A 19,270-nucleotide genomic window follows, 5' to 3' on the forward strand; every position below is an offset into this window, starting at 1 on the left:
TGCAGGCGCATGACCATGCCTGGCTAATTTTTTGTATTTTTAGTAGAGATGGGGTTTCACCATGTTGGCCAGGCTGGTCTTGAACTCCTGACCTCATGATCTTCCCACCTTGGCTTCGCAAAGCGCTGGGATTACAGGCATGAGCCACCGCGCCTGGTTGCTAATAATTATATTTACCCAAGTTCTGCTTGAAGTATCTCCTTTCAATGTACATTTGTACAAATTCTTTTGTTCCGTGGTAGGATCCCACCTCTTTATATGTCATCACTGACTATTATTACTTATTTTTTTAGGAGAGACTCCCCATATCCAGTATATGGGCAGACATTGTGCTCACATTTTAATGGGCTTCTTTTCTTTGTCACTGTGCATGAGTCCCCCTCTGGCAAAGATTCAAGTAGGAGTGTCTGACCTCCTTCTTTGGGGCTTCAAGCTTCTTTTTCCCTGCTGGTAACTGAGGTAGGTTCTTTACAGAAACATTTTCAAAACCATTCATGTCGACAACATATCTTTCATGCATATAGTCTGACAGGGCTATGCAAACAGACAGATCAAAACAGCACAAAACAGCTGGGAGCATGGCAGAGAAAAGGAATGTGTAACACGTGGCTTTGGAAAATTTTAGTAGGGGAGCAGCCCAGTGTGTATGAGATGCAGAGGGAGTTGTCAGTGATGGTGCACATAACCACCAGGAGATGAATGGCCGTGTAAGCTCATACTCATGGAGGATGGAGAGGCCTGTAGGGGAGCGCCTGGCAGGGGATCTGGGGAGAGCAGGGCAGAACCATGCAGCGCCCTGGATGTGAGCAGAGAAATCAAGTTAATACTTTACCAATAGCGTGAGGCTTCTTAAGTACAGATGTTATGTGGGGAAAACTGTCAAAACATCCTGAAATATATCCAGATTTGTGAGTGATTAGCATGTGCAACTATTTTTTTCCAAGCCCGTATCTGCATGTTTAGTAGGAAGCAATATTTTAAACCAGTCTTCCACCACCCTCTGAAAGTGGGGCCAAAGCAATACATGCTCTTAAGTGCAGGGAAGTCACATCAACATCCCAGCAATGCCACCCTAAGGTAGATAATATTGAAAGCAATGGCAAAAACCACAATTACGTTTGCACCAACCTAATGCTTGAGTCTTAGAAATGGTTGGTTCTACCATCATAGTACAAATATCATAGGGGGCAATGGCCTTGCCAAAGAAGGTTGTGGGTTATCATCCAATGAAATCAGGCCATTTTCCACTCAAAATCTCATTTTCTATACTTGGCAAATCATACTCCCGTTAATTTATTCTTACACCTCACATAATCATCAGAAGCTGAATGCATGTGAAATTGCGTGAAGCACAAATAATTTATTAAAAGAAACAGCTTAAACAGTCTTACTTAACTCCTGGTCAACGAATGCAGGAGGCACTGAAGTAAAGAAGGCTTGCTAAACAGACGAAGGTGAAATTGTGGTAATAAACTCTCTTTCAACTCCATCTGGAGTTCACATTCCTCTTTGGCATTCCCTGAAGCTAAATGACTGAGGAACTTCCTTCCTATACTTTTCATGTTTTCTTCTGAGGGCAAGTTGCACGCATAAGAAAACTTCGGTGTCAGCTACTGTGCTGTATGGGAGGTCTCTGGGATTAACCTCCCCGACTCTTCTGAGACCAAACTGGGTAAACCAGCACGATCATTTGACCACGATGACAAAGGGACTCTACCCAGCCTCCTTGGCAACTCTCTTTGAATCAGTAAAGGTATCAGGAATGGTCAAGTCACTTATCCAGTATTATTCATCAACCATCTAATCATTTCTTGCAGAAATCGTAACTGAGAACCTACTGTGTACCAGGCACTCTTCTAGACGTTGGGGATAGAGTGATTAGTAAAAGACACAAACTGCTGTCCTTGTCACACTTGTCCTCATTATGTTTACATTGTAGTGAAGATAGACAATAAAGAAGAAAAATATTTAAAATAGGTAGTGCTAAGTGCTAATTAGAAAATAAAGCAGGGAAAGAGGACAGAGATATTGGGGAGCAAAAATTGCTGTTGAAAATGAGGTGGCTAGGGAGGGCCTCACTGAGAAGGTGACATTTCCAGAAGCCCTGGGGGAAGGGAGGGAATCAGTATGCCAGTATCTGGGGGAAGAACCTAGCAGAAGAGGAAACAGCTAGAGCAAAGGCCCGAGGTAGGAGCCTGCCTGTGGTGCCCCCCCTGGAGGAAGGGACCATGCCATTCTCCTGGTGCACAGTCGTGAGGGGAAACTGAAGACTTTCAGCAGAACGTCGTGATATAATTTATGTTTGAACAGTATCAGTCCATTGCTTTAATGAGAATGGACTAAACTGGTGACAAGGTAAGAGTGGGAGAGGACTGGGAGGGTCAGGGGATAGGGAGGGAAAGGCAGGAAGAAGCAGAGGACCAGTTAAGAGGTAAGAATTCCAAGAGAGAGGATGGTGACTCTGCTGAGCCTGGGAGGGGTCTCCTACAGGTGGAAGTGGCTGCATTCTGTATACACATGCTGAAGGTATAGCCTGAGGATCAGATGTGTGATGTGAACCAAAAGAGTTCAGAATAATGCTAAACTTTTTCCTGAGCTATTAGTTTTTGCTTCCCTGTTCCAGGAACTGACACCTTTAATTCAGCATTGTTAACGCTGAATTGTAATGGTTTATGTAGCTGTCTTTTCCACCATACTATGAGGTCATTTTCAGGGATTTTGTCCTGTTCCTATTAGTTTCTCCCTCATTGTGCGCACACAGTGTAAGGAAACAGGCCCTCAATTAATTTTTATTAAATTAAAAGGCCTATGGATATCAGAAAGTAAAACCTGCATCTACAAATGTGTCTGCAGACTCAAAGTCTAAAAGAGATGAATTTAGGCTGAAAGTAAGTCAGAGAATCACTTGGAACTTTAATAAAGAATGAAAATACAATGTGAGCCATTACAGTTCTTCAGACTGTTAATGCTGAAAGACTGCCATGTAATGCCTCTGGTATACAGCAGAGGTTAACCGGTTAATCTCTATATATTTTAATTATTTGAATTTCTCTAAAAAATCTCTTTATCCCATGTAATTGGATAATTTCATAACACCAGAATAGTAATGCATTAATAATTTCTTCCAGGAATTAGATTATCTCCAGAAGCAAAGGAAATGTAAAGAAATGAACAGGTTATTTCAGGATTAATTCCAGGTAAGTTACAACAGAATTAAGGCTTAAGAAAGCCCTCTATTGCACAGACCATCTTGCTTTTTAAAAAACACACAAAACAAACAAACAAATCACTAAAAGGATAGTCAAGATGATAAACTGAAAAAAAAATTCACTAATGTGCTTTCTGTGTCTGTAATTCAGAACTTCCTCCTTCTGACTTATTCTCTCTAGGCTGGGGGCAGAGGCATTTTCGGGGGAGAATAAAGTGGTGGACTAATTTTGAAAGTCTAATCATGGCCAATATTAGAAATTACTGGTAGAATTGTTGTTAAGATTCACTAAGGAAAATATCAGTGCAAGTGTTCTGTAAACTGTTAAGTGCCAATTATTATCAGACAAATATAATTATGGGTTCAAAAATCACCAAGAATGTATCTTGTATGTTGACTTTAATAAGAATGGCAGAACACTTTCATCAAGAGATCCTTTCCTTTTGGATTACCAGCTGTGTCCTTTATTGATATGGAATAGCTGAAAGATAGGTGACAGAATTGTCCACTGAAGATATGCAGAATTATTTAACAGTCTCTTTCTTTTCACCACCTACTTTAAAAGGAAAAACTGTATGGGCTGGAATATATTTCTTCATCAGAAAGTTCCAGTATAAACACATCACAAACTGATGTTTTCTTTTCTTCTTTCATCGTGAAAAGTCAACATACTTAGTTGTATTTGACCCAACTTGTCAAACTTCCTGTTACTAAGCAGTAATAGAAAAAAAGTAAAAGGAATGCAGAACATAAGACGTTAATGTACTGAACAATGCAGATATTCCTTATTCTCTTTGGCCATCGCAGTGGCCTCATTAGTCGCACTCCTGTGGACTCTCTTGGGCCCATCAATGCTTTTCTGGGCTGAGCCACAAAGAACCCAGCCATGTGACCAGTGCTTGGGCAGCAGCCAAAATCCTTCCTGGCCCTGGCACATGGGTGAGTCCCAGGCATCAATCAAGCCCTGTTGCTATCTCATTTGGCACTCCACTTTCCAAGGACAATTTCATCCTGGGGACAAGGCTGGGTCAGGCATAGGAATCCCAGCTCTTCTGTTTTTTCCTTCTGGGTAGAATACAAGATGTACCAGTTCAGAGCGGGAAGGACAGTGTGGGACAGCAGGCCGAGGGTGGCACAGAGAACGGTACATGTATTTTCTGTGCGCCAGATGATTCAGCTTCACTGCAATTCTATGCTTGAGTTCTTTAGTACAGAATCCCTGAACTTCCACCACAGATTTAATTTGTTGAATTATTTGTATGCATGTAGTCTAACATGTCTCTGTTTGTTCTGGATGATCACATAACAGCAATAATCCACCTTTAATTGTTCTACTTAACACTCTCATCTTTAGGCAAATGGATTAAAAAATGTCTCTCTATATAGTTATTCTTAAAAATTATTCTTATAAAGATCTTGAAAATGATACCCAGGGGAGAAACAACCTATAATTGGAAAAGCATTATTATTCATACAAGTAATTCACTATTTAAGAATACTCATTCACGAAAGGCATTACTAAAAAAATTTACAAGTCCAAAAACTTGGGGAAAACAAGGGAGGATTTGAGGGTGTGGCTGAGTGTAACTCTCTCCTTTTTCTCCTGGGGGCAGCTGATCTTTCCATTTGCTAATTCACTAAGGAGAGGCTAAGCACCAGTATTTTCCATCTTCATCGCCTGCAGGTTGATCCATCACTTGTTATTCTTATTATAAAAGTGCACATACAAAATTCAACTTAGTAAAGTAATTTGGCATTTGTTGTAAGACTATTTCCTTATCTATGATTTAGAAGATCCTGGAACATATGAGAGATGTGTCAACTCATTAAACTAACATTGATCAAGCTCCTACAAGACAACAGGCCCATGTATCGGGGATAGAGACTAGAAAGACAAAATCTCTGTCCTAAATATACTAGGATAATAGGATAAGGGGAATGGGAGAAAATTAAGGAGCCAATTTTCCCACAATATAGTTATTGCTACAATCGGGATTTGCAAAGGTGTCCTATGGGAACATAAGGAGAGACACCTCACCTGGATTCCGAAGGTGACAGAGAGGGTGGGAAGAGTGCAGAGAGGAATTCTAGGAGTACATGACACTTGTTCTAATTCTTAGCATATGAGTAATGATTAGCTAGCTTGAGAATAGGTGGGACAGGGGCCTAAATTCTAACATAATGCATGTTTGTGGGCCTGGAGGGTACAAAGGACACAGACCTGCAAATACTTTGTTATGTCTGGACCAAGACAGGAGGCTGGGAAGGCAGGCTGGGATTCAATCCGGAGAAACAAATAAGAATGGAGTCTCATGCCCATGAGTCTAGTAACCAACCCCAGTGAGAGGACGCACTTGATCACCCAACTCGGCACCCAATTTCTAGTCAGAGTGACTGGGTACAAAATGGAGGTCACATGCATGCTCCCAGAGATTACCACCATGTTCACCAGTTCCAGAACGAACCAGCTACAAAAGACAAAATTGTTACTATCTGATGAAGAAATGGAAAACTTTCATAGAACGTGATGTTCTCTATTTGGCTATCACAGGGTATCTGGTGAAACGTTTCCTGTTAGAAAAAGATATAAACATAACCACAGGCTGAGAAACAAGGCCCCTGGGTCAGACTATGAGCCACTGAGGCAGGGGGATTCTATCTCTGAGAAAAGGGAAGCAGCATGATTTTGTGTGACAGTATGACAGTGTCCCATCCTTAGTTTCAGGGTTATATTCAGCTATTAAGGATCTGGTTCCATTTTTTTAAGTTCACATAGTGATTTATGTTTTCAACGAGACTAACTTAAAGTTCCATAAATAATTAAAACATATATAGTCTAACAGGCAAACCTTTCTTCATATATCATAGACTACTTTGTCCATAAGGATATTTCTTTTCTCTTCTTTTTTTTTTGAGACAGGATCTTGCTCTGTTTCCCAGGCTATAGTACAGTTGTGCAATCCTAGCTCACTGCAGCCTCCAACCTCCCACACTCAGGTGATTCTCCCACCTCAACCTCCCGAGTAGCCACCACACCCCGCTAATTTTTTGTATTTTTAGTAGAGATGGGGCTACACCATGTTGGCCAGGCTGATCTCAAACTCCTGGCCTCAAGTGATCCACCTGCCTCAGCCTTCCAGAGTGCTGGGATTATAGGCGTGAGCCATTGCACCTGGCCTATTTCTCTTCTTAAAGAATTTTTATTGAGATATAACGGAAATATACCAAATTTGCATATTTATTGTTTAATTTGATTAATTTTGACATACGTATTCCCCCTGAACCACCATCATGATCAAAATGACAAACATTTCCATCACCCCTAAAATTTCCTTATGTTCCTTTGTGATCCATCCCTCCCCTCCATCCTCTTCTCTAGGAAACCAGTGATCTACTTTCTGTCACTATAGATTAGATTGCATTTTCTAGGACGTTACAAAATTGGAATCACACAGTATGTGCTCTTTGTTGCTTGGCGTCCCTTACTCAAAACCTCTCTCTCTAATCGTCAAAGATTCTTTTCTTCTGGCTGAGGTTCGGTAACGAGTATCAGAAAATTCCAGTACAGTCTTTACCAAAGTGGGGCCAGAGGACCATCTGCCTCAGAGTCATCTAGGTGCTGGCTAAAATGGGCTGATTCACCTCTTCCAGAACTCTTACATCCGAATGACTGCTCTGTTCAAATAGGAGAACTAACAGTTTTAACCTAACCTCTTAGGGAACAACCATTTCTATCTCTTGGTTCAGATTGCTGCTTTTCTTTCATGCCTTTCTACTTTTTTCCATAACCTGAGCAATTTTTAGTTCTTTTTGTTACAGCAGCACACTGAACTGAATGTCTTTAAGACACAACCAGTAATAATTTTCCAAGACCTCTTGGTACCATATATTTAAAAGTGTGGTTTGGATTACTTTTCCATAAAAAGCACATGCAGTACTAACTTTCTTCCCTTAGTTACTTTGCTATCTATTTATAAAGTCTGCCATTAGGGCCAGGACTTGAGTGAAGAAAATGAAGCACTTCTTCAAGTGCAAAATGTAAGAGGGTACCAAAAAAACTTCAGTGATCCAGCTAATACTTAAAAAAAAAAAATTCAGGCTGGGCATGGTAGCTCACGCCTGTAATCCCAGCACTTTGGGAAGCCAAAGCAGGCAGATCACAAGGTCAGGAATTCGAGACCACCTTGGCCAACATAGTGAAACCCCAGCTCTACTAAAAATACAAAAAATTAGCTGGATGTGGTGGTGGGCACCTGTTAATCCTAGCTACTCGGGAGGCTGAGGCGGAGAATCGCTTGAACCTGGGAGATGTAGGTTGCAGCAAGCCAAGATCACGCCACTGCACACCAGCCTGGGCAATAGTGAGAGACTCATTCTCAAAAAAAAAAAAAAAAAATTCAAATTAAGGCAAAAAAACCAATGGTGGACAAAGTATCAAAATTTTAAATAAAGTTAGCATCAATAACAGTGCCGTATTGTGTCTGAGGCAGAAAGAAAAAAAAACCCAAAACAGCAATTGTGATCCTGTCTTTTTAAGATTATTATTATTTACATTTTATGCCCAAAATGAGTGACTCCCTCAGTATGCCCTAGCCCTGGCCCTGGTCCACCTCCTGGTCCACTTGAAGTTTCACTGTGCAACGGGCTATTTGCCATCCTAACATCATCATTACAATGTTATTTCTGGCCCAGCCTTTAGAATGTGCTATGAACATTAAGAGCTAACCCAAAATGCTCTATCTAGACACGCTCACTGATCCTTACTTTTTCCCTTGCCATAAAACACAAGCACAACCAACCCCAGGCAAAGATACAAACACCAGTCACTACAGTCCTGAATTTTTTAAAGGGCCTCAACTGTGCATTGAGAATGGGGTGCGTTCATTTGTGTCTGATTACAGGTAACTTCAACATGAAACTAGACATACAGAAACCGTAGCTCTGATTAATGTTATCATTTAAAACATGTACTTTACTTCTCATAGGAACCAACAACGTTTGAGAAAAATCAGTGTGTAAGAACAAACTATATAATAAATGGGTTCCAACTGGACTCAAAATAAGCCCAGAAATTGCTGGGGATAAGGGCAAGTACAGTGGTTCTGAATGTTTTAGTTAAATGATTTGGGGAAAACATGCCAAGTTTTCCATTCACTCTCAGAAAGTTGGCTTGGATGTATCATTTTTTACTGAAAGCAAAAGGACTTATGCTCAGCTACTTAATGGATGCATATAAAGAATTAAGTTATTTGCTGTGGAATAAAGAATTTAAGAGGAACACTGGAATATCAGAGCTGGTAATAGAATGGTGAGTGCTGGTCTTCAGGGTCCACACAGTACTGTGTAAGATTCAGACTGTACCAGGAGGAAATTTCTGGTAATTTTGTCATCCATCATCATCACAAACTACAACAGCATGGTGGATGGGGAAGATATGGGCTTTGAAGTCAGACAGATTCAAGAGGAAAGTCCAGCTGCCCTCTGTCCTGGCTGTCTGATCTTGGCCCTTTTTTGTGCCTGTTTCTCCAACTGTGAAATGAGCTTATGTTGCAGGCTCGCCACAAGAATGAAGCAGGACAGGACACATGCAGCACCATAGCACAGGCATGGTGCATGGGGCACCCTGATTAAACTGTAGTTGTTATCACTGTCAACAACATAGGCTTTATTCAGTGTCTGAAGGTTCTCTGACCTGCAGACAGATCAATGAAGGAAATTTTCTAGGGAAAAAAAAAACACAATAGAATCTGTAATTATTTACCTATGTGTGACTAGACAAAAGGGACTGATGTAGTTTGGCTGTCTCCCTACCCAAATCTCAAATTGTAGCTCCTATGATTCTCACGTGTCATGGGAGGGACCCAGTGGGAGGCAATTGAATCATGAGGGCAGGTCTTTCTCATGCTATTCTCATGACAGTGAATAAGTATCATGAGATCTGATGGTTTCATAAAGGGCAGTTCCCCTGCACATGCTCTCTCTCTTGCCTGCCACCATGTAAGATGTGACTTTGCTCCTCCTTTGCCTTCTGCCATGATTGTGAGGCCTCCCCAGCCACATGGAACTGTGAGTCCATTAAACCTCTTTTTCTTTATAAATTACCTAGTCTCAAATATGTCTTTATTATCAGTGTGAGAACTGACTAATAAAGAGACTGAAGGGCCAGATTCCTGATAAAGGCAGAGCCCATCCTGTTTGTCTATATTTTCAGTGCTAAGTCCCTAAATGTGGACACTTCGTTCTTATAAGAGCTCCAGGAGACAACTCTTTAGTTGAGCGACATCCCTTTAAGAAGATGCGCTTTCCTTGCCGAAAAAGAGCAGCTGATCAAAGTCACGGTTACTATGTACGGTTTTGTTCCTGACATTTTAAAAGATCCAGAAAAGAACTTCAAAAGTTCATCCAAAAGTGGATATAAAGTAGGTGGTGGGAAAAAGGCCATAAGAGAGCTGGAGTTATTTACTCCAGAGAAGAGAGGGTTGACAGATTTCAAAGTGCAGAGCATTACAACACTCATGCTACTCTGTTTCCTTCATCTCCATGGAATAGAAGGGCTCTTATCAATACTTTTTTTTGGATAGATGGATGATTTACCTTCCTGAAGACATGGGGTCAACCAGATGACCTTTTGAAATCTCTTCTAGTTCCAATCTTTGCACAAATCCAAAAGAGCAAATAGAAATCCAGCTCACCAATGTAGGGTCCCAGTAGGTTGAGGTAGCTTGGCACAGTGGAAAGAGTGAGAGCCAGGAGTCAGGCAGAGTGGCTTTGAATCTGCCTCTGAGACTCACTTGTTGGGCAAATTTGTGGTAGTAAAATAACTCAACCTTTTACTCAATGGTAGCACCAAGATGATCTCTGCCTCCTACAGTTCCTGAAAGAATTAACTAATGTTGGCAAAGCACCTAATGTGTTGACTGGCACACAGTAGGCTTTTGAAAAATTGGAGCTTTTATTCTAATTGGCAAAAAAATGGGTAGAATAGTTCCATTTAAATCATAAGAGGGCAATAACACTGTGGCTATACCACATCAGGAACATTGCAAATTCAAGTTGGCCAACTGCCTACCACTGACAATTCCTCATCCCACAGAATCCTCTCTGCAAACTAGAGCTTGTCCATGCCAAAGAATGTTTGAGGGGCAACTTATTAACTACCTTTTGCTATGAAGCAGAGGAAACCGAAGGCAAGGTCTAAGACATGTTGGTTTAAATCTGGCTTCTCTCGCCGTCACTACAAGAATCAAATTAACTATTTTAAAAAGGTTTCAAATACATTTCCAAGTATAGGGAATGTATTTCACATGCCTCAAAGTTTATGTCTGAGTACATCCCACTGAACTGTAATTCTAAGTATAGTAAAAATGTCAGTCACAAAACAGGTTTGCAAAACACGTTTTGCAAAAACAAAAAAGGTTTGCAAAAGCTATAATTATGATTCCTCTCCTTCATGAATGATATAAAGGTAAAACTTGAAGTCATTAAGAAATTAAACAGCTCTCTCAGAGCAGGGAAATGTACTGGTCAGGGACCTATAGTGAATAAAAGAACTCCTACTTCTCTCAGTTTTTTCCATAAAAATGTAACTTTTTGGCATTATGTCAATGTGATATTACATATTTAGCATTTACAGAAAGATGCTGGAGTGCAAGAGAGAGGAGCTCTGGTTTATGTTCTTTAACTAGAGGTGGGGTCTGCGTCAGGATTCCTGGAGGCTGTGAGGAATTGGAAAAGACAGAGGAAATACAAAGTACAAACATGCACTCAAAGCAAAGCCCCAGGGAGAACGTGGCCAGAAACATGGGAGTGTTCCTGAAGCCCCTCTATGTTGCTCAGAGAATCAAACTTGGCTTGGGGGAGCACTTCCTGTTTCTATCAAAGGGATAATGGGTTACAGTTGACAGAACCAAATGTTACAAACAAGGGAGCAGAACAATGCACTTTGAACTGATGGAGTCACAGGAAAGAGCAGCTTATTTTTGTTGGGAGGGAACACACACGCAGGTATGGCATGCTGTATTGTAAAATGACTCCAGCTATGTCAGGGAGCTGAACGGGGCCCAGTGTGGATCTACAAGGCCATCGTGCCATTAAATAAATGCTATGCAGGAATCTCACAATATAATGAAGCAGCTCTTTTATTACCATCGCACCAGCTTTATGCTGAGGGGTCATGTTAAAATTCATTGTTTGAAACGAATACATTTCATTGTTGTTGTTTTCTCTTTTTTTTCTGGTATTTTTTCACAGGTATTGACAAATGCATAAATTTCTAGTGGCAACAAACCACTGAGCTGTTGAAATAGTTTCAAGACTCTAAACCCAAATATTTCCATTAACTCATCATTAGGCTCATCATTTTCACGACACCGTTTTAGAAGTGGGGATATAAAAAAGTCCTTTGTATTGAAATCTATTGTATTTATCCTTACACTGCCTAAAGTCATCAAATCAAGCTTCCTCAAAACCATAGATGTTACAAACCTGACTGCCCGCAGTTACAAGCAGGTTCATTTATAATTGTTATTTTTACATGTAGAACAATTGGACAAAAGAAAAAAGCAAAATGGCACCTCAGATAACAATCAAGAACATTATAGAAAGAAAAAAAAAATCCAGGAAATTCAAGGAGAAGAAAACTATCTATGATGTAGGATATTAAGTTCAAAAGTCCTTGTTACCAAGGGGACATTAAAATCGTGTTTTGCTTCCATAACTCTCTTTCTGAGTCCCCTTGAAAAAAAGTGGTCTAAGTCACAGATTCTTTCAGTGTGTGAAATAATTCCTGGGAATAGGGCAAACTCTTTCAGCAGTTTATTCGTTATTTTAGGCCACTTAGATAAATAACAATAAAAGTCTGTTCAGAGAGCTACTGGCTTGGAGAAATAGAAGAATCTTCAGAAATGCTTATCTCAACACCAAGGAGTAATTCATGTGCTTGGAGTACCTAACTAATAAAATCCTTAAGGTGACATGATGTTTGATGTCAAGAAGAGACAACAAGGCCATGATATCTACATTCTACACTTGAAATGTATTCATTTATAATTAAGTGGTAAAAAAAAAAGTCTCCACTAATCCAGAATTTAATAGCTATAACCCATTCATTGAGAGAGACGTTAAGTTATGGTGGCAAGGAGAGGTTGCTAAATATTTTAAGGCACTTTGACCATGTTCCTACCCATATTAATGTCCTTCTAGAGGAGTTTTCCCATTACTAGGTTTTTTTCTCCTTTTTTAAAAAATAAAAAATAAATGTTAGTGTTTCCGTTCATTTTGGAAATATGTCTTGCGAAGGACTTCAGAGATATTTTTCTTTCTTTTTAAAAATGACTTTCTAATAAAAATAATAGACTTTTCAGATAACACAAAACCCAAAGCAAATAACATTAGACTCTGCCAATATGGTCATGAAAAGACCAAACAGTCCTTCTGAAGTAGGGTGACCAAGTGCCAAAATAACTTAAAACAGTCTAACAGAAGGCAAGTGAAGTGTTACTCAGAGAACCAGCCATCAAAGCAGCCCACAGTTTGAGGGTGTTACAGAATCCTAACCTAGCAAACCTTCCAGCTTGACCACTGGCTGTTTTCAATACAGTACTTCCTCATTGGCAGGGCACGCTGCTTTTCTTGTCATCAGGAGACAATACCATTCTTTTTTTTTCTTTTTTCTTTTCTTAGACACAGTGCAGAACCCAACACGTTTCAAGGCCATATGACGTGGTTTTTGTTGATTTGTGAACCAGCTGCTGGTTTTGAAAAGCAAATTGCACTCAAGCTCAACCACGCTGTACTAGTCTTGGTTTACCTGCCATATGCAAAGCGTCTGTCTTTGTGATGATCACCAAAAGTATCCCAAAGCCTGAGAGAAACACTCACTTCATCAACAACATCCCGAGAACGCTCCAAGACCTGCAGGAGAGAGAGAGAGCATCTGTGCTCGGTGTCAGTCAGAAGTTCCCCAGGAGAAGCATGTTCAGGTCAGCACCCTCAGTGCCCATCAATTCACTTGCATTAAGTTTCCTTATTCTATCTGACAGGATTTAAGCTAAGTCTTAATTCCCTTCCTGGAATCACCTGTCTCAACCCTCATTCAGGATACCAGAGCCACAGTCTCCGGTTTGCATTTTGCTTTTGTTTTCTCTTGTGGCACTAAAAAGGTTAGTTTTGTTTTGAATGTGCAATTTATTCACGCTCCTCCTTTAGAAAAAATCAGACTGGCAACCAGCAATGATGTGCCCTAGGGATGCTAAAGACACTCTGTGCATCTTACCTCCTGGCACACGCGGTACTGGTCAATCGCCCACACGGTTGGCACGTGGGTGGCCAGCAGCTGATACTGCGTGAGTGTGGTGTTGCACGCCCTGGCACAGATCAAGCGCGTCTTCCCCACGGCATTGTCACCCACGACCACACACTTGATAGTTTCAACGTTGGGTCTTTCGTAGTCCATGTCAGCGTCCATTTATAAAACTCTGTAAGAAGAGAGCGAACACCGCAGTAAGGACACCAAGGCTTTCCAGAGCCATCAAAGACGTGAGAGGTTCAGGGAGTTTTGCCTTTGTCCAGCCACTTCCTTGGAGGTGCACAAGCACAGGCAAGAATGTTTGGAAGTTCATACTAAGCCTAACTGACACTCAAGTTTTCTTTTTATATCTCACACAAGTACAAAAACATGGGACTGTTATTTTGACCCCAAACAGTTTATTCCCGTTAACTGTTATTTTCTCCTTGGTTTTCTCTAAACACAACCTGCCTACTGGAGCTCCATTCAGCCACCGTCGGGACAGCTGGCACACATTTATAGCCTACTGGCTACTCACGTTGGCCTGCTAGCAAGTCCGGTCACCTGTAGGGCTGAACTTCAATACTGGGGCAATATGCAGCCTTGGCAATGCTCACATCTACTTCATCACAACATCGCCCATTAGCCAATATCTGTTGTTGAAAAGCAGTTTTCTATAGGTTCAAAACTGTTATGGGGACTTAGAGAATAATCAAAAGTGCAGGCTGATGTCAAAGAAGAGTAAACTGTTAAGTCTAAATTTAATCAAATTAACTTATATTTATTTGTATTAATCAAATTCATAATTCATATATATATATATATATACGGAATCTCACTCTGTCACCCAGGCTAGAGCACAAGCACAGTGGTGCAATCTCCACTCACTGCAACCTCTGCCCCAGGTTCAAGCGATTCGCCTGCCACAGTCTCCTGAGTAGCTGGGATTACAGGTGCCCACCACCATGCTTGGCTAATTTTTATATTTTTAGTAGAGATGGGGTTTTGCCATGTTGGCCAGGCTATTCTCGAACTCCTTATCTCAAGTAATCTCCCCACCTTGGCCTCCCAAAATGCTGGGATTGCAGGCGTGAGCCACCATGCCCAGCCATAAAAAAGATATTCTTAAGAGGGCCCATAATAAAGCAAGATTCAAAAAAATTATCTTCTGTGTTTTCATCAAGAAATCTGGAACATATGGCAAAGAATAATTTTACCAGGAGAGTTACTTTGGAATCTTTCTGAAACCATCCAAGAAGGTTTAAACAGGGTTGCTGATGACAGGCCAAGAGGAAGAAAAAAAGCACCTGCCAGCTTGGTCTCCCCAGGGACAGGACCCTCCACAAACAGGGGTGCAGGCTGCTTACCAGTAGCAGCTGGACAGGAGGCCAGCCATGTATGATTTTAAGATTTTCATTAATTGTAATTGCCTTTTTGAGGGAGTCTATTGTTAAAATAATAAGAACAGATGCTACACTTGATCTTAGCCAAAAGGCCGACAAGCAATGGAAGTCCTTTGTTAAACTGAGAAAAGTGGGTGGGCGGTCCTTTTTAAGGAGTCAGTAATGATTTTAATGGCTATGGTAAAGAAACTGTTCAGAGTAAAGCCTAATACATAATTGGGACTCAAGTGTTTGTTTAATTCATCTGATTGAGAAAAATGATAACTTGGATAATGAGATTAAGGGCATTGACAAAGATATATAGAAAGAATATTAAGAAGAATTCTTTTTCACAGTTAGGACTATTGGAACATGGACTGTCTCAGAAAGTGAAGGGTATGGAACTGTCAACTGTAACGCCATCACAGGAGGTGTTAAAGCTGAGGCTGGAGAACGATTTGGCAGGAATGGAGTAGAGTGATTCAAGGAACAGATGTGTGCTTAGGTTAGGATTGGATCTGTTAATTCCTACACCGTGGAGAGGCTTAAAACAGTCAGATACCTGTCCACCTGACGAATACTTATCCTGAACATCCTGGGTGGGGAAAAAGAGTCTTTTAAAATCTCCAATTCTGATGATCAGCCAGGCGTGGTGACTCCTAAAATTGATTTCTTGAAAATTTAGTTTTAAATTTCTATGGTTTTCTTAGTTACCCATCTAACAGTATAACATAGCAAAAGCATGAATTTGGTGTTAGATTGGTGGGTCCTAAACAAATCCCAGAGAACACTTTGCAGTGTCTGGAGACCTGTCTGGTTGTCACTTGGTGGGGAGTTGAGGAGGGAGTTCTGCTTCTAGTGGGTAGAAGATCAGAGACGCTGCTGCTATGCACAGGACAACGCCCCACAACAAAGAATTACCCAGCCCCAAATGTTACAGGGCTGAGGTTATGAAACCCTGCCTTAGAAGGATGTGAGTTTGAATCCTAGCTCCCCCATTTTCCAGTCATTGGACTTTGGGCAAGTTGTTTGTACTTTCTGAGCCTCAGTCTCCTCATCTGTTAAGTGGGTATCATGATAATACTCATCTCCTAAGGTTGTTGTGAGGATTACGTGAACTGATGATTAGGTCCTCAGTGCTGTACCTGACACACTGATGGTTTCAAAAATTATAATCATGATGCTGAAGATGAATGCCTTCAGATGACAACAAAATTGAGTCAGGTGGAAGGCCAGAGTCAGATGCAAACTCATAAACCTAATAACGACAAAGATATATAAAAAGGATACAACTTGGAAGAATTAACCAAACAGTAACTCACTGAAAATTAACACAGAAACAAGATGTGGTGTAGCTTATCTTAAGCAAAGAAGACAGAAAAAATTTTGGTTGTGGAGGGGGCAGGGAGGAGGTCACAGTTAATGAAAAGAAAATAGAGTTGGAAAGATGGGTTAAAAATGCTTGCCTGAGGCATTTCTCAATTCCAGAATAATTAACCCTCTTTGACAAGTTTCTGGTTACATTAGCATGGGGTAGTAGCCTGAATCAGAAAAACAGGTTCTAGCTGGAGTCTCACAACTTTGGAAATGGAGGTTCATTACTTTAAATGTCCTCAGTGGTGGGAAACCTTACTCTTTTAAGGGTGAATTTTATTTTTTATTTTTGATAGATAAATGTCATACACAGCCAATCCCTAAAATTTGGGAGAATGTTTAGACTTAGTAAAAATGGAGAATAGGACACTAATAATACAGAATTAGTTTTCTGGTAGGCTTGCAAACTAGCCCTGATAGCAGCCCCCAAGAAGGAATCCCCCAAATAAGTTGAATCATAGCAGCACTGATGGAATGGCTGTGTCGCTTTCACTGAAGGTTACTTCGAGAGTAACAGAAGCCCTTCTAGTTTTGTATTAAGGCTATGATTATAAAAACTATCATTACTTCACTTATTTTTAGACACATTTCATGAGTAGTCCTAAGAAGAATTTCTGTGTCAAAGGTGAGAATAACATCCGTGGGTCCTCTAATCCCTAGCAGTCCGCTCAAGACCAAAGTGACTGCCAAAGGTGCTGACCCTTGTGCAAAAGGGATAATATGTAAGGGAAAATAAAAGGCAGGGCAGAGTTAAATATTCATGGCCCAGATCACTTGCTGCAGATATGGAATTTCCAGGAAGCATTCACTGAATTTCCCAATACTGAAAATCTTTTATTTGCAGTAGAATTTTCTCTTGTGGTACTCTAAAAAGCATTTTAAGAATGTGAAATCACAGCCAAGGATGGAAACTCATGTTACAGTTGCATTGTTGTAAATCATTTGTTCATTTGTTACACATAAACAAAGAAACATTAAATTATGGTAGTAATTATAAAAATATGCAATTTTGTCCTTCTCCACTTGTTATAGGCTCTAATTTATTCATATCTAGCATTCTGATGGTTGAGTGTACTCTTAGGACCATCTGGATAATGACTCTGGTTTCTGATTTTTATTTACCTAGAATGAGAGTAATAAGTATTATTCATTTAACACTAGTAATAAATGTCACCACTATAAATCCTGCTGATCGATGTGGAGACCATCTCATACTTAGATACATACCTGAAGAGACAAGGAAGGTAGCAAAAAAAAAAAAAAAGAAGAAAATCTTGAAAGAAAGGACACTGGTAATCTGCTACTATGGCAGCTCTGTCATCTTACTCAAAACTGACTTGAACGTTATTTCGTATTTTCACCAATACCGATGAATCCACTTGCACAGTATTCAGAAGTCAGAAGGGACAAGCTTATTTGAAAAACTGTTAAATAAACAAGACAGGGCAGGTGGGTCACAAGGCTGACCTAGAAAAGCATGAGCATGCTCTTCGTGGTCTACAGAACCACCCCATCTGGTCTGATCATCCTATACCTGCCCACTATTATTGCTGTCATCTCCTGGACTTCAGTCACTCCTCCACACTCCCTGCCCACACAGCATTCTTGGGCCCACAGGATGGTGCAGCCCACATCCTAGCCTCACAATTTCTTCTCTCCTTCAGTGCCAGTGATCTTTACCACATTTCACTTGAGCCATCCATCCTTTTGGACACGTGCTGGATATTGTTGTTATCCAGAAACATTTTACCTCTGAAATCTCAAATTTCAAAATTCCACTGTCAGAACAAAAACTCCTACCTTTACAGCCTGTGCTGGATGAAATAAGGCCACGGCAGCAACTCCCATCAGGAGGTGAAATCTATTTGCCTTCCTCTTGAATTAATGCTAAGCTTCTGACTGCTTCGCCCAAAAGAATGTGGTGGAGGTGATGCTGTGTGAGGTCTAGAGTCTAGGTCTCCAGAGGCCCTGCAGTTCCACCTTCTTGCTGTTGGAATGCTGCCATAAGACCGCCATGTAAGGAAAGTGGCCTAACCCAGCAGCGGATGAGAGTTCACATTGAAAACCACTGAGGTAGCCCTGCCAATGGCTGTCACCAAGTGCTGGATAATGCAAAGCCATCTTGGACATTCCAGCTCAGCCAATCCTACAGCTGAATGTAGTTTATGAATGAGTCCAGGTGAAACCAGCAGTGGAATCACCAGCCAACCCTCAGAATCATGAGAAATCATAAATTATTACTGTTTTAAGCCACCAAGTTTTGGGTTTATGAACCAATAGTCAACAGAAACATACCCATTATACCTTAGGGAAATCTCCAGTACCTTCACTCCTCTATTTATTTTTAAATGTCAGATGATGGGTCCCTTTTGAATGGATGATCTTTTCCACCTAGGGATGATGGGTCATGCCAACTTTTCTCTTTACGGTCGCCCTCAATTTCTTGCATTGCATATGTGGTATGCAGAATAATGGCCTCCCTGAATATGTCCACGGAATCCGTGGAACTTGTGAATATGTTCCATTGCACGGCATGAGGGAAGAGCGTTGCAGATGGAATTAAGGTTGCTAGTCAGCTGACCTTAATATAAGCAGATTATCCTGGACTATCTATGTGGGTGCAACGCAATCACAATGGTCCTTTAAATGCAGAAGCGGTAGGCAGGAAATCAGAGTCAGAGAGAAATATGAAGATGCTACACTGCTGGCTTTGAAGATGAAGAAAGGGGCTGCAAGCTAGATAATGTATGTGACCCATAGAAGCTAGAAAAGGTAAGGCAACAGATTCTCCCCTAAGGCCCCCAAAGTAACACAGCCTGCCAACACTTTAAGCTCAGTGAGACCCATGTCAGACCTTTGTTTTTCAGAACTATAAGAAAATAAACTTTGTTTTATGCTACTAAGTTTTGATAGTTTGTTACAGCAGCAATAAGAAACTAACGTAGCACACTTTAGCCACACAAAATGGCTTTCTCAAATTCTAAATGTTGTTTGTTACCTTTATATACACCTTTCCTTCTT

General features: G+C 40.7%; 1 protein-coding gene and 1 pseudogene across 12 annotated transcripts in view; both read right to left on the reverse strand.

Annotated features, from left to right (window-relative positions):
* Nucleotides 1-19,270, reverse strand: part of RHOBTB1 (Rho related BTB domain containing 1) — a 114,804-nt gene that overhangs the window by 26,682 nt on the left and 68,852 nt on the right. For 9 of the 12 annotated variants that reach the window (XM_032138029.2, XM_058436270.1, XM_032138023.2 and 6 more), the window contains 2 exons: nucleotides 13,482-13,683; nucleotides 13,017-13,120 (listed from right to left, as the gene is read on the reverse strand). In XM_032138029.2, the coding sequence (XP_031993920.1) occupies nucleotides 13,017-13,120; nucleotides 13,482-13,673 (296 nt within the window). In that variant the 5' untranslated portion in view covers nucleotides 13,674-13,683. Of the gene's footprint in view, nucleotides 1-13,016; nucleotides 13,121-13,481; nucleotides 13,684-14,031; nucleotides 14,140-16,020; nucleotides 16,134-17,476; nucleotides 17,674-19,270 lie in introns of those variants that run through there. The other 3 variants (XM_058436271.1, XM_058436274.1, XM_058436273.1) reach the window with 3 other exon arrangements.
* LOC116466242 (U2 spliceosomal RNA) lies at nucleotides 14,841-15,000 on the reverse strand (annotated as a pseudogene).

The sequence above is a fragment of the Hylobates moloch genome, unplaced genomic scaffold (genome assembly GCF_009828535.3).
Source record: "Hylobates moloch isolate HMO894 unplaced genomic scaffold, HMol_V3 SCAFFOLD_3, whole genome shotgun sequence".
Lineage (NCBI taxonomy): Eukaryota > Metazoa > Chordata > Mammalia > Primates > Hylobatidae > Hylobates > Hylobates moloch.